This window comes from Magallana gigas, chromosome 3, assembly GCF_963853765.1.
Source record: "Magallana gigas chromosome 3, xbMagGiga1.1, whole genome shotgun sequence".
NCBI classification, from domain to species: Eukaryota; Metazoa; Mollusca; class Bivalvia; order Ostreida; family Ostreidae; genus Magallana; species Magallana gigas.
The window spans coordinates 43,694,711-43,719,149 of NC_088855.1; the positions used below are offsets into that span (position 1 = coordinate 43,694,711).

The 24,439-nt window shown below is 33.6% G+C and overlaps 1 protein-coding gene across 2 annotated transcripts; it reads right to left on the minus strand.

Annotated features, from left to right (window-relative positions):
• Window positions 1–85: 85 nt before the first annotated feature.
• LOC105333246 (E3 ubiquitin-protein ligase MIB2) lies at window positions 86–23,589 on the minus strand. Of its 2 annotated transcripts, XM_066079930.1 has the most exons (28): window positions 23,451–23,589; window positions 22,866–23,135; window positions 20,769–20,940; window positions 19,767–19,873; window positions 14,488–14,658; window positions 14,230–14,351; window positions 13,908–14,015; window positions 13,283–13,387; window positions 12,865–13,012; window positions 12,361–12,426; window positions 10,268–10,501; window positions 9,850–10,024; window positions 9,502–9,608; window positions 9,184–9,378; window positions 8,768–8,943; window positions 7,399–7,500; window positions 7,192–7,296; window positions 6,965–7,100; window positions 6,821–6,901; window positions 6,596–6,681; window positions 6,212–6,339; window positions 5,293–5,446; window positions 5,016–5,170; window positions 2,882–3,008; window positions 2,461–2,563; window positions 2,275–2,366; window positions 1,705–1,883; window positions 86–818 (listed from the first exon to the last, which is right to left on the minus strand). In XM_066079930.1, the coding sequence occupies exons 2-28, from the start codon at window positions 23,086–23,088 to the stop codon at window positions 647–649; spliced, it is 3,729 nt and encodes a 1,242-aa protein (XP_065936002.1). In that variant the 5' UTR covers window positions 23,089–23,135; window positions 23,451–23,589; the 3' UTR covers window positions 86–646. The 2 variants fall into 2 exon arrangements, with proteins under 2 accessions (XP_065936002.1, XP_034298889.2); XM_034442998.2 differs by having other exon boundaries at window positions 6,821–7,100; window positions 23,451–23,588.
• Window positions 23,590–24,439: the final 850 nt, after the last annotated feature.

Sequence of the window (24,439 nt, forward strand, 5' to 3'; positions counted from 1 at the left end):
GTTACCAGTTAATTGAACCGAAACAAATTGATATAGGGCTATCAGATAAGGCTGACACTTGACCCTAAGGAATTTCAAATTACAATTATGTTTAATATATTTTATTGGGTTTTTTTTTACCTATCATATTAACAACTTCAATCTAACAAGTCAAGAATGTTATATTGAAAATCATTATAAAAACAAAAAATGTACAATACATTTAATATACCAACAGCAATTTTTTTTTCATTTAAGATATAAAAAAGATAGTTTGATGTCTCCACAACTACACTTCAAAATATTTATAATAAAAACTATAAAAATTATTTGCTTTAAAAACCAAATGTTAGAAGAGTAGGAATTGTAATCCATTGTCGATTAATTGTCACAACATACTGCAGTGCTATTCAAGAATTTGATTTTTCCTTAAACTGTTAATCAAAGCAAATTCTAATACAATGTGTATGTTTCACATTGAGGATTAAAATGTTTGTCTCAAAATTCTGCTGATATTTATTTTCTGGAGGGAGACAAAACAAAACACATATCAAACTTATAAGGTGACTTCACATGAAAAAAAAATTGTTCAATACTCAAAAAGAAAAAAAATATTTAAAATACATGATATTAATGTCCAATATTTTTGGGTGTAGGGATAGAATCATTACAGGAATTGTGCTTTGCTGGTGACAGCTTTTTTACAATTTGGACACTTCTTGAGTTTCTTGGGGATGCAGTCCTCACAGAGGCGACAGTCGCATGGCTTCATCTGATAGGAGGCGTCCTCTTCCTCACACTCCTCGCACTTCCACCTCTTGGGGCGCACTGAGGGGTTCCTACCACAGACAAATCCAACATGTCAGTGTCAGAAGAGTGTGTTATTCAATGTATGAAGACAAAAATTTAATGCATTTCTTATACTATGCATATGTTTAATAAAGAAGATTATCTTGCAAAATGTATATCATATATTATATTGTTCACTATCTGACAAAATATAGATTGTCTGCATATAGATTGTCTGCACATAGACTAGCAACTGGACAAAATCGATATAATCAAACTGCACGCTTGCGTCGCATTTGTAGATTTTGTGCTCTCAGTAGAATTGAAAATGAATATCACTTCATCCTAGAATGTCCAAAGTACAGTCATTTACGATGTATAAATATAAAAAATTATTACTGGTCAAAGCCTTCTTGCTTTAAGCTTGTTCAGTTGCTTAGTTTGAGAAATAAGAAACAATTGAACAAACTATGCATTTTTCTTAAGAAGGCCACAGAGTATAGAAATAATTTGCTTTAGTTAATACTGGTATATTTTCGTCCTAATGTGATGATACATGTATATATATTTATGATTATGTGATTATTAAATTGTACATTTGTGGTAATATCTTATCATGGCAGATGTGCATGTGTACTGCATAATTTGTTTACACTGAATATGTATTTACATGGATTTATACAATGTCTATAAACCATGTGGTTTACTAATACTAAAAGTAACCATAACCTATTCTTTATAATATAATCTTCCACTAACTGGTTCCTGTCTTAAAATGACATAAAATAAAAGATAATTGGATTATTTTAGTAATTGTAAATTACATCTTTAATACTTATCAATCTTACAATATCTCTGAGAATTATTGTGCCCCACCCTTTATCATTTACTGCACATTTAAGACCAAAGCCGACTACTGTTTAGTTTAATACTGACTGTTTTTCTTTGATGAGGAACTCCACACTTGAGCCCAGTGAAGGGGGAGCAGCCACTTCAAGAGGGGATTTGTTCTCATTATTTTTCAGCTCGGTCTGAATGTTGTGCTGTATTAACAGACCCGCTATCTTCTCCTTCTCCTGTACCCCGTCTCCTGAGACTGAGTCTGCCTTCTGCATCTACTCAAAACAGACTCAACAAATAGTACTCAAAACGACTCAACAAATAGAACTGAATACAGATTCAACATACATGTACCTACTCAAAACAGCCTCAACAAATAGTACTGACAATACAGACACATATACTCAAAATAGACTAAAAATAAAAAGTAAACAAAACAGACTCAATAGACAGTATTTAAAACAGACTCAATGCATGGACTCAAAACAGTCTCAACACACAATTCACAAACAGACTCATCAAATAATTCTTAACATTCTAAAAAAAAAAAGTGCTCAAAATAATCTCAAAAAATGTACCCAAAACTATTTTGAAAATAAATTTTTACATGCATTATAGATCCCTGAGCAAGTGTTTTGGATAACAAACCCAGTGATTATAACTAACCTTGGCAAACTCCATCATAGCTGGTCTTCTCATCAGACACAGATGTAAAGCATTGTTTCCATTAATATCTGTAGCATTAACATTGGCCTTTCCTGAAGCACAAAACGAAAGAGGTACTGGTATATATTTTATATTCACATCATTCAAATTTCACATGAACTTAATCTTAGTTATTTATATAGCTACCATCTTCGATGAGGACTCTTGCAGTTTCATAGCTTCCATACACGGCAGCAATATGTAAGGGAGTCTGACCTTCACTCTCTGTTTGTGTAAATGTCCGGGCACCCTGCTCAAAAGAACAGCTATGTATCAAAATTTATGGCATTGAATGCATTTATAAAAAAAATATTGACACCACCAGGTACTAAGTTTCTTTAAAAAATTGTCTCAGCTAGTCCATGTATAATTAAATGTTCATTTGCAAATCTCAATATAGACCTCTTAACCAATAATGCATCAATTTTTTTCAGCTGAAATAATCCTCAATATTTGTAGAGGTTTATTTATAAACAAACAAGTATCAACTTCAGGATATTTGCACATTAAAACATTTTCAAGATGTATTGTACAAAAAAAGGAAAAAATTGTAGAACTGAATGGTTACCTTATCCAGCAGAGTTTTGGCAATATCACTGTGATCCATGCATGCAGCAAGGTGGAGTGCTGTGTAGCCATCACTTTTCTGTGTGTTAGCTGCTTCTGGACATTTCTGCAGAATCTGCTGCACTGCACTGTTCACAGAAATAAAATAGGTGCTTTATTCAAATTCATATATAACAAAATATCTTACCTGTGCTTCTGATCAGTACAATAATTAAGTTTTAAAGTGCTGTACCAGGACTGTATAGATGGTGTTAGGCATTGTTAGAGATAGAAATGTAAAATGGTTAAAAGGAGAAATCATTAAGGTTTCTTTTATATGCCTTTTTTAAAACAAAAAACCGAGTTACCGCTAATTAACCCCTCTTCAATATAGCAATTTATCAAAGGTGCATCATTTAACAATATCGGTGGTCACTGAGAGGTTATTATTTATTTATTTATTTCAACTTTGAGCATTAAGCTCATCCGCATTAAACATAATTACATGTATAAACATATGCGAGGCACGCAAAATGCGAAGCCAGTAGGCTTCAGAGTCTCTGCAGAGCGTGCACTCTCGCTATGGAGAACAACATACAGCTTTCATATATGTTTACATCATATAAAATATTGTGATATACAATAGAAATATATTATACTGAAATTATGATTTACCAATTGTAATAGAAAAAAATTGTATAATTTTAACTAGAGCAATGAATTTCTGAACATTGTTGCATAGTGAATATATTTACCAAGGTTACATAACTCTTTGGTATTGTTTGAACTAAATAACTGAACAAGTTTGAATACAGATGGTTTTTTAACATAATAATTCTTAATGTATCCTGATCTTAGTTAATTGTAAAGTGGGCATTTTAACACAAAGTGAAAAACATCTTCAATGTCGTTGTGATTACAAAAAATACATTTTCTTTCATTTCTGGCAATGTTTTTATACCTTCCAGACTCAACTGCTAATGAATGAGATTCTAATCTATACTTTGTAATGCATCTTCTAAATTTCTTAGGTATAGGTTTGAGTAAATAAGACTGCATGCAAAAATTATCTATCAAATGTGAAAAAATATAACATTTTGGAGAGGTATTGATAACAGCATACAATTCCTGACAATGAACATCTATTATTCTTTTCTTTATAATTGGAAAATGTTTTTGGAACACAAGGTATTCTTGGTGTTCCCATAATTCACCAAGACCAATACTATACAATTCTGATCTAATAAATGCTGCCCAATTGGAGCATGACCTTTTGGCATTACAGTCTATGGTAAGATTTACATAACATGATTTTAATATATAGTTTGTGGTTCCAAGTAGGTTCAACATAAATGATTGTCTGTCCAAAGATGTTTACGCAGCACATATTTTGAGCGATTTATAATAAATACATACCTGTGAAAGAAGTGCAATTGAATTCGATGAAAAGTAAAATATCCAAGATATCTTCATTGACTCATTATCATTTTTCACTTGGAAACATTCAAAGGAACAAGAACAGATTTCTTACCAAGATTTATAAAGGGAAATGTTGACATATTTTTTCATTTAGAAGTCATTCAGAATACTTTGCACAATTATTCAATGTTATCATTTGGGTACTTTTCATGTCTGTTCGATGCAAAATCCCTGTAGACTATATATTCATTCTTTGCAATGTATTAAAACTTGACAAACTAAGGGAGCATTTGAAAGAAGAAATTCTGGGATTTTTTCATATTGTTGAAAGAACATTGTTTTGAAACTTGAGGTACAATTTATGTATTTATAAATATCGAATAATTTAAGAAAACATGCTGCATAAATATCTTGGGAAAGAGAGTATAATTTGGCTAATTGAAACTATAAAACATTTGCTTGAATGAGCAAAATTCAAGGTAAGATTAATAAAACTTGCATCTAATACCGTATATCCAGTAATTTTTGCGATGATCTAATATTCGCTATTTTTGCGATTTCTTTCAAATCGCAAAATATTGAATACGTAGAAATTATATCTTATATTACTTTCAAAAAGAAACTTTCAAAATCGCCAAAAATGACTTATGCAAATTAAAAATGCTACATGTTTTCCCCATTTTCGCAAATTTTGTGATACGTGAAAAAAACTCGGATATACGGTACATATAACTTACTGCAGGTCTCCTTTCCTAGCTGCTAGATGGATGGGATAGAAGCCGAGCTTATTCTCAAACTTGAGATTGATTTTGGGCCATTGGAAGATAATGTCAATGATATTCGGATCTCCAATAGAGATGGCATCAGATACTGGGCTGTCTCCAAGTTTATCCTAATCAATAAATAGATTCATGATTGCATGTAATATTCATCGCTCTTTTAAACCTAATCTTGTTTCATCCATCTTCTTAATGTAAAAATGATCTCAATATGTTGTTCATTCTATAGGCTTACACAGATGTTGAAGTCGCATTTGTCTCGAAGAATCTGGAGCAAGTCTTTATTGCGCGTCTGAACAGCTATATGAACTGCTGTCTGTTCGTTGTTGTTGCTGACGTTTGGATCTGCTCCCTTCTTCAGCAGGAGCTTTACTACATCAACATGACCCCTACAAATGTCATATTAAATCAGAAGCAAACATTTCAAAGGAAAATCTCACTTTATCTCTGAAATTTGAGTCATATACATGTACTATATCAGACTAGACTTCATGGAGATGATAAATTCAATGGGTCGATCTTGCTTTTACACAAGGCCATAAGGATGAAAGGGACTTGTATAAAGGACTGGACTTGGACTCATATCTTTCACATACAAAACTGATTCAAGGTCAGATTACACAATCTTTCAAATTATAGACAAAATAGACAAAAATATACAAGTAATTTACTAAGAGATTTGTGTTGATTTGACCTTTACCCATCTGATTCAATACCCCGCCTTGGCTGAAAGCTAACAATTTACACAGATCTTCTACGACCATGACCTCTGCAGACCTTAAAATTCTAATAAAGATCATTCCAGACCCTATACCTTGACTACTCTGTGGGCATTGATGCATATATTAGATAGGGCTTAGGGAAGAAATTGTTCAAGATAAAGACTTGACACCAAGATCTGCTTTGACCTTGACCTATTATCCAATTTTTTTTTTAATCACTGTTCACCATTTGCCCACATGCACTTTATGAGTGAGTGAAGTAACATGGGCCAGATTTCATAAGATTGAAAAAATATGCTGTGGACAAAAACCTTTCATCTGCAAACTTGGTTCAAGGTCACTGCACATCCTGTCCTAAAATACACTAGCTGTAAGATCCCTTGTAAAATTTGATTTCACAACATTGAAGCTAATTGAATCACTACAGCATACCTTCTGACGGCCGTCAACAGAGGTGGTGCTCTTTTTTCGTCCATCTTGGCTCCATGTTTCAGCAAGGCTTCCACTATAGATACGTCACATTTAGCCTGGTCACAGACCTGAGACAGTGACGTAAGGCCCTAGGGGAGACAAATGGTACATCATTCGGTTACCACGACAACAGGTAGTAGAGTAAATATATTGCCATAATTTTTGTTGATATGATACATGTACTACTGTTGATATGAAAATTTCATAAATTTAATAGATTTAGTGAAAATATGTGACCATGCATGCTTACAATTGAAAAGTTGTCATTCAGGAAATAAAAATCAATATCCTTCTTGTCATTGTAATTATGCTCCAACAAAAATTATACACATGTATATTACTTACTGCTATTTTTGGATATTTTTGAAGTATTTGAAAGGCATCTCTTGTATTTCCCATCTTGATTTCCTCCATAAACTTATCATGTTGATCTATGAAAGTAGTCATCACATAGACAAAAAATAAAGTTGGTCAGTTATTTCTGTTGTTCAATAAGGAGTTAAGAAAGATTTTCAGGAGAGGGTACCATTTATTAAATACATAAATACATAAAGGAAGATAAAAATGTACCACTGATGTCATCCATTCCCTCTTCTGATTCTTCATCTTTGGTGTCACTGTCCACATCGGTGGAGCTCCCGTCTTGTGTCCCCTGTTGTTCCTCTTTGGTCTCACCTTGGTTTCCATGTGGTTTCTCTCTCGTCTTTTCATGTTCCTCATCCTCATTGAATACACTGCCTTTGGATGGCCTCAAGCACTCAGGATTGAACTTAATTTCCCGTTTCCCAAAGCTGACTGTCACATCTCCATCTCCATCCACAAAGACAACTCGGCCTCTTTTTCCAAGGAACTAAATGGGGTAGATAACATCTAATGTTAAAAAATTACTGATGCTAATTGTTCTAATTTAATAACAATCAATGAAAAAATAAATATGTTACCTTTTTCATGCTTTCATCCCATGGACCATGACCGTTTTGTAGGTGACCAACATTAGTGGCATCATTTTCCACTTGAACCACCTGGTCCTTTTCATATTGTTCAACCTATGATGTGCAATTAAAACAGTATGGTCAATACAGCAAAGTGTATGAAAAAAAGATTACAAATACCAGTTACTGGTAAGATTGACTGCAAAAAAGGCCTACCTTAGCCAAGGTCAGTTCCGGCAGAATCCATTTTCTGCCATCAAAATCCACAGTGATTTGCTGATCATTGATCATCATAATTTTTCCATTGACCCCAATGTACTAAACATATAATATTTACAAAATCAACATTAATTCATACTGGAATTCAATTAAATTTCAATAGAAATAATGGAATACCGTAATCCGGTGAATATAATACGCACTTTTTTCCCAGCATTTTTTACCGTGAGAAAGGGGTGCGTATTATACATCCCTATAGGATTTGGACATATTTTTTCCCTAGCTGAAGCACGGGGTATCATTCTGCCGTATTACCTACGCTGTTCACAGACAGGACCGATACCCCGCTATACATCGTAACATTCCTTCATTATCACATATATATTATTATTTAACCCTTAGGAAATTATTGTTATAGCATGTAATTAAAGAAAATGTATACTTGAAGTCTATTAATAAATAAACTGTTTCAAAATGGCCTTTAAAAATTAATTTGAACTGCCTATTCTTTATCTCCGTGTACGCCGCCATTACAGATGTTATTAATAGAATGCGGACTTGGATGGCCACGTGCTATTTGTAACCGATCTTTGAAAACAGCTTGCACATCATTTGGCTCATTTTTAACCATTTTCATGTAATGCTAACTGATTAATTGCAAATAATTATGAAAATAAATAATTCTATAACCTATTCCGTTAATTGAAGCCATTGAAACAGTTGAGCTCCCCCACCGCTAACGCTTGACACTTTGGGTATCTCAGACACCCCCCTTAGGCTATGTGTACTATACACAACATAACTATTTGTGCATATATTTTATTATGTTCCAGACCTATAATTGATCACTTTGATCATCATCGGAATCATTTAAGAATTTAATTAGGTCCGTTATCTCCATACCTGTACATCGTCTGTTTTTCACTTCACATGGATTGTAATGACTAAACAACTATATAACGCTTTTTAAAAGTAGTTGATTTTATTTACGGTAGAATATTTAATACTAGGTCTTTTTAAAACATTGATTATGAATTAAAGATATTACCACGATGTATTAGTTACAATAAATCCGTATCTAAGAAAGTATTGTTTTTCTTATTTCCGGTAGCGTATTCCCGCGATGAAGTTGAGCGTGCATTCAAAGTGTAACTGCTTTGTTGATACTCAGGATTACCGTTTGGTCATTTTTTTTTATGCGTATTATACATCCCAACAAGCTTTTTTTCACCATTTTCAGGCCCAAAGTGGGGGGTGCGTATTGTACACTACTGCGTATTATATTCACCGGATTACGGTAAGCAGTTTGGTTTACCATGCATACCTATAAATATTGTACATAACGAGTGAACAAATGTATATGTACCTCAACAATTCTCTCATTCCAATTTTTGGACTCCTTAAGAACTGCCTGAAGGGTGTCGAGATCCACCCCTATCTTGACTGTGTCCCCTTTCTTGAGCCTTCCATCTTGAGAGGCATCTGCTGGTACCCCTTCTCTCTCTGCTTGAGAGGGGCCAGGTCTGGGTTGATTGGGTAACTCTAAATTCACACAGGATAAGATGGTGAGATGATATTCATAAGATTAGATATTCCAGTAAGATGGGGTAATATGTGCATATCATATACTGGTAAATGGATTCATCTGAACAACAAAATTAAGTCTAAAATTAAATCATTTATACTGGTACTAATACACTGAAGGCAAATTAATGAATGAACATTAAGACAAAAATAATGAAAGAAATAAAATCATAACAAGCAAGAAGTAAAAGAATGTACTGAAGACAGGAAGATGGTCCTTGTAATAGAAACCCCCACTGGCAGATTCCACAGCCTTCACATCCACACAGCCCTTGTAACCAAGGCGATAAACATTAATGTGACCCGTATCCCAGGCGACCTCCACTCCGTCATGGTCAGTGTCAAGGCTAAAGTTCACGATGGCCAGAACAGTGCCAGTGTTACCATCTCCACCTTAAAATGATTTATTGTATAACCATGCATAAAAGATGAAAATATGATTATACAATGTATTTATTATTTTTTTGTCGAATTTTATTATACATATTTTTTTTGGTAAAACTGTTTACTTATTACCATCTTGGTCATCCCATCTCCAGTCTATTCCACGTGTGACCTTTGCATTCTCAAAGATTCCAAAAACTTTCTGCCTGCTGCTCAACTGTCGCTTTGGTACAGAGAACCTGCAAAAAGAAATCTATTTCAAAATATCTCAAGTCAGCAAGTTTTGGTGTCATTGTCATTTTCACCAGAATCATAGTACATGGAATCAAGGAAGTATCTATTTTCAATCTTTATGAGTACACTCATTAAATATTTCCTTATTATAAACTTCGATCCTTAATTTCAAGTTTGCAAAATGTATGATAATATTGTACAGAATAAAATTTATCAAATTAATTACTATAATAAGATTACACAGACCCTTGATGTCCGCTGTAGTCAAATCGAGTGAACTTATGAATGATGTCATGCTTGTCACTATGGTAACAACTGCTGCAGAGTGTTACATCGGGACACTGTTCACATTTCCACAGCATTCCATATATCTCCGGTTCTTCACAGTTAGGGTCAGAACAGAGTTTATCATGCTTAATTCCTAAAATAATGATATTAAATACAGACAATTTTGACAAGATTAACACACAGCCTATATAATATGATAGACACTTGTTATTTGATTTGAGGAGATTGTAAATATGTAAACTTTTATTTTTCCTCTAATTTTTAATATATTAAAATTTAATGCTGAACATTGGTTTTGGGGGGGGGGGGGGGGATTGTCATCAAAATGTTTCGGCCATATTGCAAATTTCATATGAATTATTTAATGGTTACAAACCTAAAGCAGATGTGTCGAAGATCCTTAGATCGTACTGCTCCTCATACCCCACTCTGTACATGTTCTTATAGCCCTTGTCCCACTGCACCTGGACACACATGGGGGGCACTTTGCTGGCACTCTCCTCATGACCTATTTCTACCACAGTGCCTAGGTGCCCCTCTCCCCCATCTTGGTCCCCCCAGGACCAATTCTGTCCCCTCACCACACGGATTCCTATGTCAAATACCATACCTGCAAATCCAATTTTAATAGAATGAGGACTGTGTTAAATGTGCCAAGAATTTTTTTCTTCCATCTATATTTTGCATGATGAAAACTAATTATGTACAACTGCATGTATTTGATATCAATACCTCTTTATTTAAGTGCAATAAAGGAAACGTAAGTCATGTGGTCAGTTAAAAAAAGAGATGATATAACATTCAATATATAAAAACGTTAAATTTTTAATCACATTTTACATATTAATTCAGTTTTGTTTGATTTGTTTATGATGAAGAATCCTCAATGCATGTAATTTAATAGATAAATGCAGAAAATACTGAAGAGTTGTAATGAATATTAAGTAAAAAAGCAATTAACAAACATCATTTTGTAAATTTCTTTTAAATTCCTAAGTACATGTAATTATAAATTAACGTTGCAGCATTAAGTAAACATTGATGCATTAAAACTGGGACCAGTACATGTAATAATAGTTACTTGTTATCTATTTGAAGCTTGTAATTGAACATAAAATTGACAGTTGATCACAGGATATTTGACAGCCTTAATATTGAGTAATACAGTAATTCTTATTCATTGTGATTTTTATCATGCATTCAATCTATTCAAATGGCCATGAAAAAAAATGATTGTATTTGTTTAGAATTACAGTACATATTTGAGTGGAATAAGTGCATAATTTTTTATCAAGTTAATCATGCAGATTCTAAAGTAAAAGTTATATTTTAGATCTCAATCAGGATATGTGTTTAAAACTCTTAATTAGCATCATTCTGGTTATATAATTGTTCATGTGCATATAAGTGCACAGAATTTATAGTTAAATTGACATTAAAATGGCTTTTCAATAATCAACACCAAATTATTATCTACAACATCTTTTCAGTGATTCTGCATATACACATGTGTGCCTTATATATATCAAAGTTTGGAATGGTAATGGCCTAATTCAAAATAAATAATTTTATACTTAGTTTAAAAAAAAAACTTTTATAAATGTAAAGACAAAACTTACCCCAAACTATAGAGTTGATAATTCAAAATGAAAGTGGAAATTCAATTATCCTTAAACAGGAAATTTTCATGCTAAAAATAAATCCTGGGACTTTAAATACCAAAAATAGACCCTGCGAACATCCGAGATAGCACTTTGGGAGTAGTTATTATTCAAGATTAAAAAAATAAATTATTAACTGTATTTATATGAGAGAGAGAGAGAGAGAGAGAGAGAGAGAGAATATGAAAATGAATATAAGTACCCGGTAATTAAAATGACAGCAGTAATTACTTTAAAAATATAATTAAAAAAATATGAATTTCACATTTGATTCCATTCCATAATTTTAATTTATATTTTTGGAAGGGGCCTGGCATTTTGAATATGCATCGCAATAATGTATACCTTTTATCAATAGCCTAGAGATCAAAATGAAATAATTTATGCAATTTCACAATCTATAATGATCTCAATGAAAAATATAAAACCAATTGGTAACAAAGTACTAAAGGACATGCATGCAAGCATAGGGATTATCAAGATAATAGACCGGCAATTTATTCTATGCTTATAGAGTAGTTTAACTCATCACTTTTGACCTTATAATCTGAAAATCATTAGGGGTTATAAATGTCTACCTCCTAAAGATACATGTATCAGCATTTAAAGTTAATGTCTGTCAAGTCAAGGGTTCTTAATTAAGATATTGATTATGAATGGGCAATATCTTCATACATCCAGTCAATAGTATGAAATAAAATGAAATGAAGATGAAACTAGTATTTACATACACAACAGCTATTGAATTATAAGTTTAATAATAATTATCTAGCTAAATCCCACAATTATAGTTGTGGCAGTCTCTTACCACATTTTCCCCCTGGTCCAGCTGCAGTTGCTCCCCCTGGTTCTGCAGATTTACTTGCTCCCAAGTCTAAACAAGTAAACACATTTTAAAATAAAAAACAATTCTTTATTCATTATGGTTCATCTGAAATTATCATCAAAATACATGTATCATTCATCACATCTGTCCTTGTCCTTTTCATCAAATAAATGTGGTCACCCATAATCTAATTTAAATTAGATGCTCCGGGGTCTGCTCCTTTACTGTAGATTCCTAATTAGACGCAAGGAATTAATTTCTGCATAAAATCGCAAGTAGCAACTCTCGCAGATTTTAAAATCTCGCTTTTAATTTTCAGACAGTTTTGAACTATAGGAAATTATAAAAAAAAAATTGCTGAACGCGATTTTATATTCTCGCGGTTTGATACAAAACACCGAAATTGCGGAATTAAGTACTCGCGTAAAATCAGGAATTTACAGTATTTACACCACAACTAGATCTAACATCATATAATAGCCCTACCCTCTTTTTCCTCAAACTGTAAGTTTGGTGGATTGTACTGCTTCACACAACACGAAGGGCTCAGCAAGTACTCTCCCAATTTTGGAAATCTGACAAACAGTAGCCCTTCTGAATCCTCATCATACACCTTTCCACATTTTCCTGGTAGCTAATATAATTAAATAAACAAAAAAAAGCACACAATTTTAGAACTTAATATTAAGGATGCATGATTTATGGGCCTTGTTTGAATTATTTTTATTCATAAGACCTCAAACAGCCATAAAATGTCAATAAAGTCACATGTTACATGTATTTCAATCTAATTTAAATTATATCATTGAAATTTACATATCCTTCATGGAATCATCCCCAATCATTGTCTTTTTATCTAATGCCAGTAATATTTTTTTTTTATGTTAAAAATATTTTCCAGTACTTTTTTCATTTCCTCTAGCCAGACTCCATGGTTCCCCTGAATTCTCTGAAGAAGAGAAATATCCTCCACAACTTTGATGACATCTCCATTTGATACTGTAGATATCTGTGGAGAGAAAAATAGAAATAGCTGTTAAAGCATCACGTAGTCCCATCAGAAATTCAAATACATGTACTGTAAAAGTGTTTTTTACACTTGTGGTTTAGTACATGTTTTTATGGTCAAACAATATGTGTTAAATCCATGGATGCGTGATATACCACACTAAAAATTTAAGTATTCTACCATATGGGATGGGGTATTTTACACGGTTTTAAGCTTACCGCATAACTAACGTAAATTCCCCCCCCCCCCCAATCACAGTATATTAGTGATTATTTTTTTTTAGTTTTACTAAATGCTTTCAATATTTGAAGTTTCTACTGGTATGCTGAGTGACATCATTACATTTTTAAATTATATAAATTTTGTATTTCATGCAATTTCAATACTTACCTTGATATATCAACCAATTCATCAATCATCAAGAATTTTCTTAATTAAATGAAATCATTCAACGGAATTCTGCATGGATTTTCATTTCCTTCCGATGAATTCTACTACAGATATATTTGTAATATATCACCTTCGTACAAGCCTGTCTGTAGATGACCCACGGTCTTCCACCGCCAAACACCACACTCAGCTGGTTGCCGGGAATCACTTTCTGGACCACTCCAATTTCTCCAACAATCTACAGTAGGGAAGAACACGTACAGCATACAACGCAGGCAATTGCAGCTCATGTGAAACTCGCACAAAGCTCCACATGAAATTCATGTGTAGCTCTTTTCATATGAATTTCACATGGAGCACAATTGATTGTGAAAATACTTTGTAAGAACAAGTCTATAAAATATAAAAATAATATTTCAAGTTATAAAACTGAATAAATGGTAGGTACAAACCTTTTCCATTTCATCATTCCAGCCTCCAAACTCTTTATTGAGCTGTCTAAATGAATCTGTGTTAATGTTTACCTGGACCTTGTCCCCAACATTGATGTAGGAGGGCTTGGGACATGACAAGTCTGAAAAAAGTCATTTTATACCCACTTATTGTATACCATCTTACAAGCATTGTATACAATCTTACAAGCACATCTGTCTCTCTCTCTGTCTCTCTCTCTCTGTCTCTCTCTCTCTGTCTCTCTCTCTCTCTCTTACCCCCTAATGGTAAATGGTCAGTATAAATTGTTCCCAGTTGGTAGGGCTCCACCATGGTTAGTTCCACTTTTCCGTCTACACCCAGTTTGTGTTTTGAGAGAGTCCCTGACCAGTCCACTTCCACTCCCCCACAGTTGGACTTGCCAAAATTTACATATTGTACCACTTTTCCTTGAAATGCAAGAACACAAGTAAAATTGCAATTGCTGTATATTTAATACCTGGCATTCATAAGGTAGTGCAGATCTGCTTCATTGTATTTGATTGCTTTGGAAACAATCATTGTACAATATGCATTCCTATGCATTATAATCCTTTTTTTCTGTTCCTTGAATATCATTTTTTGCCCAAAAGTCAAATTTAATAATTTAATAATAACTGTATTATAGCACAGTGAATGATGTTATTAATATTAAAAAACATAGGTAATCACAGATTACAAAGCTCACCGAGACGAGACATCACCCTTATGAGACTTCCCCTTTATGAGACCACCTTTATCATATTAAATGAAAATCATACTTTATGATCTTGGATATTCAGGATTCTGTTTTGACACAATATCGTATATCATCTGTTAAAAAATTGTATGATAATCATATGTTCATATGTTAATCAATACAATAATATAAAATAAAATATTGCATCCTATCATATTTACAACATATATCATATAATACAATAAAATACCATAATAAAAAATGATGAGATATGATATTGTAACGTATGATATGACATTGTATTGTGTTATACGTTATTGTATTTGATCACATAATACAATATCATAAATATATAAAACAATATTATTACTTATTAGGTTAGTTACTGACTCACTACGGAAATATATTGGGTTGATAAATCTCATAGATGGCGAGGCGAAGCCGAGCCGTCTATGAGATTGATCAGCCCAATATATTTCTGTAGTGAGTCAGTAACTAACCTAATAAGTGTTTTGTTTTCCCGAGGACTATCAAGCGACATATTTATTCACAAATGGCGATGATCTATGCAAAGTCATGTACAAGATGCCTAACATTTCGTCCAATTTAACTCATTTAAACTCTTTAAAATTTTCAATCTCACCTTTCAAATACTCTTTAAAAATCTTTGCTTCACCCATGTTTACTTACAATGTTTTGTTGCTATTCAATTTTAAATGTTTTCTCCCTTTCCTCAGCAGAGATTTGAGCAAATTTCGACGCTGCCATTTTGTTCTGCTCCAGACGAAACAATGTGACATCAATATTCTAAGGGCAACTACTCTAATTTTAAAGAATTTCAAAGGGCAACTACTCCAAATACTTTAAGAAGTTTATGTATTATTAAATACTATGAAATGTCGAAACGAGTAAGCGAAGCGTCGGCCATATTGCCTAATATTATTTCTCACTGAACAAATATAGAGATATATGAGGCAATCACGTGCTATGTTTAAACCAATGAAAGTGTGACCTTTCAGTCCAAGGGAAAACAAAGTATTATATTACAATATCATATTACATAATACATCATAACATTGAAACATATGATATTATATTGTATATTAATATAGTATGATATTGTATGATACTGTATCATTTTTGATACATAATATGACATTGTATCATATGATACAATATAATTTGATACAACATTGTATTATATCAAATGATACAATATTATGTGATAAAGTAAAATATATCTTTTATAACAAAAACCATGTCGAAATGAGTAAGCGAAGCGTCGACCAATGACGGCCATCTTGCCTAATATTATTTCTCACAGAACAAATATAGAGATATATGAGGCAATCACGTGCTACGTTTAAACCAATGAAAATGTGACATTTCAGTCCAAGGGAAAACAAAATAATATATTATACATATTGTATCATATAATAATATATATATATATATATATATATATATATATATATATATATATATATATATATATATATATATATAATATCATACAATACAATTTTAAGTGATGTGATTATATATCATATTATAAACCAATATCATATTATACAATATCGTATGATACGATATTATATAATATTACAGTATTATATTATACAATTTCATGTGATATAATTCTTTATTACAGAAACTTATGTCATATTATACAATATCGTATGCTACAATATTATAGAATATACAATATTGTATCATAGGATACAATATTATATTTTGCAATATCTTATGTAATAGTATCATGTTAATAAATTAATAATACAATATAATATTTTGTTATATTCAGTAGTATATTCTCACTATATAACTCTATATAGACAAATAGTCAATAATAGTAATATTAGCTCGTCCGAAAAATATTGACCGGTCAATATTTTTTTGATATTGACCGGCTAGGAATAATATCTAGAGAACATTCCCTCTATTTCAAATAATCGCCTCTGATTAGTTGATTCGTAAACGATGACGTAAATAACTATTCGCGACTCCAAAACAAGGTGACGTCATAATAGACAGTCAGTCAAGGTAAGTAAACAACGGACGCGCAATGCGACGGTTTGCTATCATAACGGATAAATGGATTTGCGAATTACTGTGAAGTAAAATCAGGTAGAACATCTGTATATTAATTCTTTCGGTCGGCGGAATATCACCAGTGACCGTTTGATGCTGAGGATATTTTGTAAATGAACTTTGCACAGAATTGAATTCGTGAATTCTTTGTTGAGCTAAGAAAATTACGGCGATCTTTTTTCAATTAATTTCTTAAATTTTGGTTTGTTTCTTCATATAACAAAACAAATGTTGACTGTGTTTTCGGGCAACATTGATTATATTAGCCCCCTTGGGACGATAATATTGCCCTCCGCTTCGCGTCGGGCAATATTTCGTCCCTCTGGGGCTAATATAATCAATGTTGCCCTCAACCCCAGTCAATATTTGTATAATACAATATTGTATCATAATATACAATACTATACATAACAATATTATGATACACTATCATAACATGAAATATAAAAAAAATTGATACAATATCATATCGTATCATATAACTTTTTATATTACATATGATATTATATTGTATCATATTAAACAATATTGTTTCATACCATACAATACTATACCATAGGAATCATGTTATATCATTTATCAACAAACACATCTATCTATCGAGCAGGTTTGAGTGAGGTAGGAGATTTCTTTTGCATCCTTGATAATGGAAATCAGGCTCTGCATCTGAAGCAACCTCTGCGTTTCATTTATAATATAGTTCAATCAACTATGCAAGCTATCATCTATAAAACATGTGACCTGTTCCAAAAAAACTAAACCTCATCCAGCATCCGAAACCTTTGGCTCAGATTCAGCATTCAAGCCTGTCAGGTGAATCAGTATACATAAGACACATCTCCATGCAAGTTTGGTGAAGTTCAGACCAGTAATAACTAAGATATCATCATCAGAGGGCACTAGCAATTAAAACCTTAACCTGCTCCAGCAGGTTAAGGTTTTACTCCAGGTGAAGTTAGGACCTGTAATAACTAAGATATATTCTTTAGCATCCTTGATAATGGAGATCAAGCTCTGCATCTGAAGCTTCCTCTGTGATTCATTCATATTACAGTTTAATCAACTATGCAAGTTTGAAATAGTACTATTATCTATTAAACATGTGACCTGTTCCAAAAAACTTAACCATATCCAGCATCTGAAACCTATGGCTCAGACTCAGCATTCAAGCCTGTCATGGGCATCAATATCATAAGACGCACCATCATTGAAGGCTGGTGAAGTTAGGACAAGTAATAACTATTGTTATATTCAGTAGTATGTTCTCACTATATAACTCTATATAGACGAATAGTCAATAATTGTAATATTAGCTCGTCCGAAAAATATTGACCGGTCAATATTTTTTTGATATTGACCGGCTAGGAATAATATCTAGAGAACATTCCCTCTATTTCAAATAATCGCCTCTGATTTGAGGATTCGTAAACGATGACGTAAATAACTCTTCGCGACTCCAAAACAAGGTGACGTCATAATAGACAGTCAGTCAAGGCAAGTAAACAACGGACGCGCAATATGACGGTTTTGCTATCATAACGGATATAAGGATTTGCGATATACTGTGAAGTAAAATCGGGTACAACAAGTGTATGTTAATTCTTACAATAGAATAGCACCAGTGACCGTTTGATGCTGATGATATTTTAGAAATGACCTTTGCACAAAATTGAATTCGTGAATTTTTTGTTGAGCTGAGAAAATTACATCGATCTGTTTTCAATTACTTTCTTAAATTTTGGTTTGTTTCTTCATATAACAAAACAAATGTTGACTGTGTTTTCGGGCAACATTGATTATATTAGCCCCCTTGGGACGAAAATATTGCCCTCCACTTCGCGTCGGGCAATATTTCGTCCCTCGGGGGCTAATATAATCAATGTTGCCCTCAACCCCAGTCAATATTTGTATAAGATATAATCATCAGAGGGCACCTGTTTCAAGAACTTTAACCAGCTCTAAAAACCTTAACCTCCTCCAGCATCCGAAACCTATGGCTCAGATTCAGCATTCAAGCCTGTCTGGTGCATCAGTGTCATAAGACGCACCATCCATGGAAGTCTGGTGAATTAGGACAAGTAGTAACTAAGATATAATCATCAGAGGGCTCCTGCAACAAAAACTTCAACCAGCTCTAAAAACCTTAACCTCCTTCAGCATCTGTAACCTATAGCTCAGATTCAGCACCTAAGCCTGCCTGGTGCATCATTATCATAAGACACACCATCCATGCAAGTTTGGTGAAGTACGGACCAGCAGTAACTTAGATATTGCTATCAAAGGGCACCTGCAACAAAAACTTTAACCAGCTCCAAAAACCTTAACCTCCTCCAGCATCCGAAACCTATAGCTCAGATTCAGCACTCAAACCTGTCTGGTGCATCATTATCATAAGACACACCATCCATGCAAGTTTGGTGAAGTACGGACCTGCAGTAACTTAGATATTGCTATCAAAGGGCACCTGCAACAAAAACTTTAACCTGGTCCAACAACCTTAACCTCCTCCAGCATCTGAAATTTAGGACCCAGATTCAGCATCCAAGTCTTTCAAGTCCATAAGTAGGTCCAGATGTATCATCCATGCAAGTTTGGTGAAGATATGACAAGTAATAGCTTAGATACAGGACCTCCAACAAAAACTTTAACCAGGTCCGGACGCCGACGCCGAGGGTATAGCATAAGCTCCCCCTGACTTCGTCTCGGTGAGCTAAAAAAATTAAATGTCGTGTACATGGTGAGTTATACCTTTCTGTTGATTGTCTTCGGTAGGAGGGAAGAGTTTTACAACTGCATTGGGACCTATCCCATATATTTTTGTTTTCTTGCTTTTACTTCGAGCTGGACATGGAATGCTGAAAAAAAAATGACAAAATGGAAAAAAACAGCCAAACTAACAATTGTGGCTTTTGCAGCAGTCGATTATCATTTCCATTCTAACAGGCACGGAAAACATCGCGGGGATGGGGGCTGTCCCCTCCTTTTTCTTATAAGGGGGGGGGGGGGGGGGGGGGGCTAGCCTTTCCAATTTTCCTTATAATTTGAAACTTTGAACTTATAACAATGTATTTACATCTACCAAGTATTATTCCCTCTATTTCTTACGGAAACTTATAGTTAATTCATCCAGACTGAAATCTACACGCCCCGTTTATGGATTGGTCGAAATCTACAGCTGCTGAAACGGACAAGAAAATGACAGGACAGATATCGGCACGCCCTGTTTATCGATTGTTCCAAACCTACAGCGACTTAAGTAAACTCACGGACTGCACGAAATAATCATGATGCCAGACCCAGTCTCACAGGAGACGATTTGGCTGTTCAGCTAAGGTACTTATGTGCATTAACAGTAATTTAGTGAATTTTACCTACTTTTCATAATCAATTTATTAATTAGTTAAACAAAGATGTTAATATAAACAATAAATTGCTTTATTTGATGATCCGTTCGGGTTTTGAAGGTAGCCATCATTGCAGACAAAAATTAACACGCTACATAACACGCTAACGCGGGTTATGTATTTTTCCTGCAATGTCGCTACCTTCATATCCTGAATGAATAACCAAAGAAAGCATTTTATTGTTTAAATAATCTATGTAAACAATGTTCTTGAAAGCCAATTGAATGCCAATTGGCCCTTCAACTTTTTATGTCTAGTCAACTAAAAAAGTGCTACGTGTTTGATTAAAAGTTAAAAAATTTAAAATGATAATTTGTTCAATCTGTTGTAAAATAAAGATGATTACCATGCTGTCATGCTGCTGTCATATCTTACAAACACGTGGTTTTTGTCGTGTTCGTCCTCCATGTAACACGTGGTACACAAGTCGAAGTCGTTACATTCGACACATTTCCAGCGGAAACCGGCCAACCCCGATCTGCCACAGACATCACAGGTGATGCCGGGGAAGTAAATACCTGGAATAATCAATTAGTGTCCAAAACCCCAAAAAGCTCATTTTCGTAATACATGTATTAGTATGATAATTATATTTTACGAATTAAACTCTCCAGAAATAACGCTATCAGCGTAAGACGAAAATATTACACATCAAACTATTATTATGAAGTCCCTGAAATGATGTAAAGCTAGTGCATGTGAATATGTATGTTTATCTATTAAAAGAAATACAAAGAAAATTTAAATATGGAAAAAGGATATAAAGCTTTGGAAAAACTTAAATAGCATTTATTGTAAATGAATGGTTCTAGTTTACAATACAATAGATGTATTTATTTAAATATAACGTTTTGAGTTTGTTAGAAAAAATTTCATGATCTTTGTTCACCGAAAAATTGCATTATATCTTGCAAGAGTTTGGCGTTTATTCGCAAATTTTACTCGTTTATTCGAAAAAGAAACTTTTGCATATCATCGAACAAGTTTATTAAATAAAAAGTTATGCATTACTTTGCGTTTATTTGCGATGTTTTGCGTTCTATCGCGAAAATTATGCGATTTGCGAAAGATTGAATTCAGATATGAAAATGAGCCGGATGGGCTTTCGAAATAATGTTTCTTACACACAATTTTACACATATTTTTATTTCCTTCCTCAATATACATGTAATTTTATCATCTTCAATATATCAGAACTCGGTTTAAGCAAGTTATAGTATATGTAGTTGTATATACAGGCACGTAGAATTAGGATTTGAAGTGAAAAGGCCAGTCAAAAAGTAGGGGGGCCAATTGGCTGATACATTTATTTTTCTATAGATTTATATAAGCAAAAGATAATTGTTTTGATAAAAGGGACAAGGACCCCTGCCCCCGTCCTTGTTGTTACGTGCCTTCACATTTCGTGCAGAAATTGTCTTTACAAACTTAAAAGTTCCAGTTCTAACGACAGAACTGATTCTGGGATATACAATGCAAATATATGATTTCACATTACGTTGTTGTCCTTTACTAAATTGAATGTTCATTAATCTCTTGAAAAGTTTTAAGAAATATCACACGAAGTGTCCTATGGATCCGACAAACCTCATTAACCATGTCTGTAAAAATCCCAAATTAATTTCAAATTAATCAGATCTGCACAAAATCTGATTTGATGCTGATAGAAAAACATAAAATTTGAAAATAACATGATGTGAGGGTACTACTATATAAAAAGTGCCCGTTTAATAGGATGGTAACAGTTGAAATTGACACCCCGAGGAAACCATTGTCAACCGACGCGAATATTTAATATTTTAAACGATTGATAAAATATTACTTGATATTACTTAGTATATTTTTATAGGATTCATTAAAAATGCATTTAACCACAAAGAAAATTTTCTGATTACTATTTCTCAATATTATTTTATTTAGTATATTTTTATTCGAATTTTTAAAATTGCATCATTTGAAATCTTTTCGCTTGTCTGTTTTATTCGTTGCCCCATTATGTAAGTTTGAACAAATTAAACTAATCAACGAAACGAAGGTTAGTTAATATTAAATACAAGCACGTGCCATTCTGTGACGTCAAGATACTTCTGTATCTATTAGTACCATGCATGCGCAGATCCAGAAAAAAAAAATTCATCGGGCAGTAAAGTACCTATGGACTGAACGGTTTTGCCCCTTGGCTCGTTGGAACTTCCAATTTGGTTAGATTTAAACTGAACTTTATTTTATATTTTAAACGATTGATAAACAAGTTTTACAACTTACATGTATATTAATATCTCTCGTTTGCACGGATGTTAGCACGAGGGGGTCATTGATGTGGGAGGAAGCCGGGGTGTCGGAGAAAACCTACATGTCCAAGCTATTGGTCAGATTTGACACAGATAGATAAATCATTGCAATGCTATAAGTAACAAAAGGTTGCTGTAGAGGGGTTTGTTACCGGACTGTTGGATGTCGATCACCCTGAGCTCCGTTAGACCCTCCTCTCCCTCAGCCCCGCACTGTGTGGTGTTGCCATGGTAATCCCACTGGACCAGACACGTCTTTTCCTTCTTGGATATTTCTGTAACTGTCCCCACGAACCCGTTACCCCCGTCCTCGTCACCATGACACCAGTCTGGTCCGCGTATTACCCTATCTCCAATTTGTACAGCCATTGCCATGGTTATCCCACTTCAAAGATATATCTATTTCAAATTCAGTGACTGACCTGCAACGAAAGATAATGGTATTTTAAGTGAGTTATCTCCCTTAGTATGGAGATATAACTGCAATATACATGTAGAGCACTGAAGAACCAACAACACTAAGCTTCCTCGGATGAAGTAGATAGATATCGGTAAGAAGCCACCAATACCCCCACCCCTCACTCACACACTCGTGACTATACAGGAAAAGCATCTAATTTATCAAACTTTAACTTTTAACTGTTTATATTATAGTTATTAAAAAAATTCAACGTTTCTGTAAAAACATTTTTTTTCTATTTCATGAGTAAATCAATTGTGTAACATACCGAACTTACCTATCAAGCCTTAGAGAACATGTAATTATCTAGAGAAAACGAAAGTAGAGTAGGTTGCAACTGTACAGAAAATACCCAGGGATCGGTTATTGCGTTTACAAATATTTCTATGTTCGTAATCCCGACGTACGTACCATGCAGGCCTTGCCACGGTATTTTTTTTTTTAGATACTGAAGGAAACATATTTTACGATTACATGGTACCTACTCATCATTTACAATACTGTCGTAAAGAGACACAAGTAATCTCAAATTGGAAAGGGAAACCACTATGTTAGAAAGATATTTTTTACAATTTTGTAGACACTTAAAATTAATACATGTAGTAACATTGATTTGAAGGCCTGCTTTGTAAGATAAATCAATGTTTTTGCCGGCGACACTCTTTAAGCATGTGAAGGCTATTCTGTTGCAGACCCAAACGTATCTGGCGACAATTCATTTGTAATAGCCGGATATGTAGTGTGTACACCTGTCAAACAAAATAAAAACAATTAACAAACAAAAATTAATTTCCGTGAGAACTTTTGGTTTGTATATTTCAAGCAATCTCGGGGCAGGGACAAAATAGCGCAAAGTACTCGATGAACTAATGATATGTACGTGTATATTATATCAGTGCTAGAAAAACACTCTAATCGTCATCTTCATCTCATATATAAAAAATATCTTCCATTTCATTGAATCGTCAATTATTGATGCAAATCACAAAATACAACACATGTACGTATTAGTGTACATTGGGCATATTTCATTCGAATGCAATAGTCTACATATGTGTGTTCTAATATGAATGGGAATGGTTCACAAAGCATCAGTGTAACTAGTGTTTGAACAGTATGCGACGTCGAACATTTATTTTTTTGGGCTGTTATGTCGTTGCAAAACCATTCACTCAGCGAGATTCGTCGGGACTGAAAAATTTTGACTGACGTCTTTTCTGAGGAGACGTCAGTCAAACAAAATTTTTTAGTCTCGACGGATCTCGC

What these genes read in the sequence shown, in the direction of transcription:
- LOC105333246 (XM_034442998.2), bottom strand. Translation starts at nt 23,088, where the DNA reads ATGGCAATGGCTGTACAAATTGGAGATAGGGTAATACGCGGACCAGAC. An exon ending in ACAGACAGGCTTGTACGAAG is followed by an intron (nt 13,388 to 13,907) that starts GTGATATATTAC and finishes TTCTCTCCACAG; the next exon opens with ATATCTACAGTATCAAATGG. An exon ending in GAGATGGGATGACCAAGATG is followed by an intron (nt 9,379 to 9,501) that starts GTAATAAGTAAA and finishes AATCATTTTAAG; the next exon opens with GTGGAGATGGTAACACTGGC.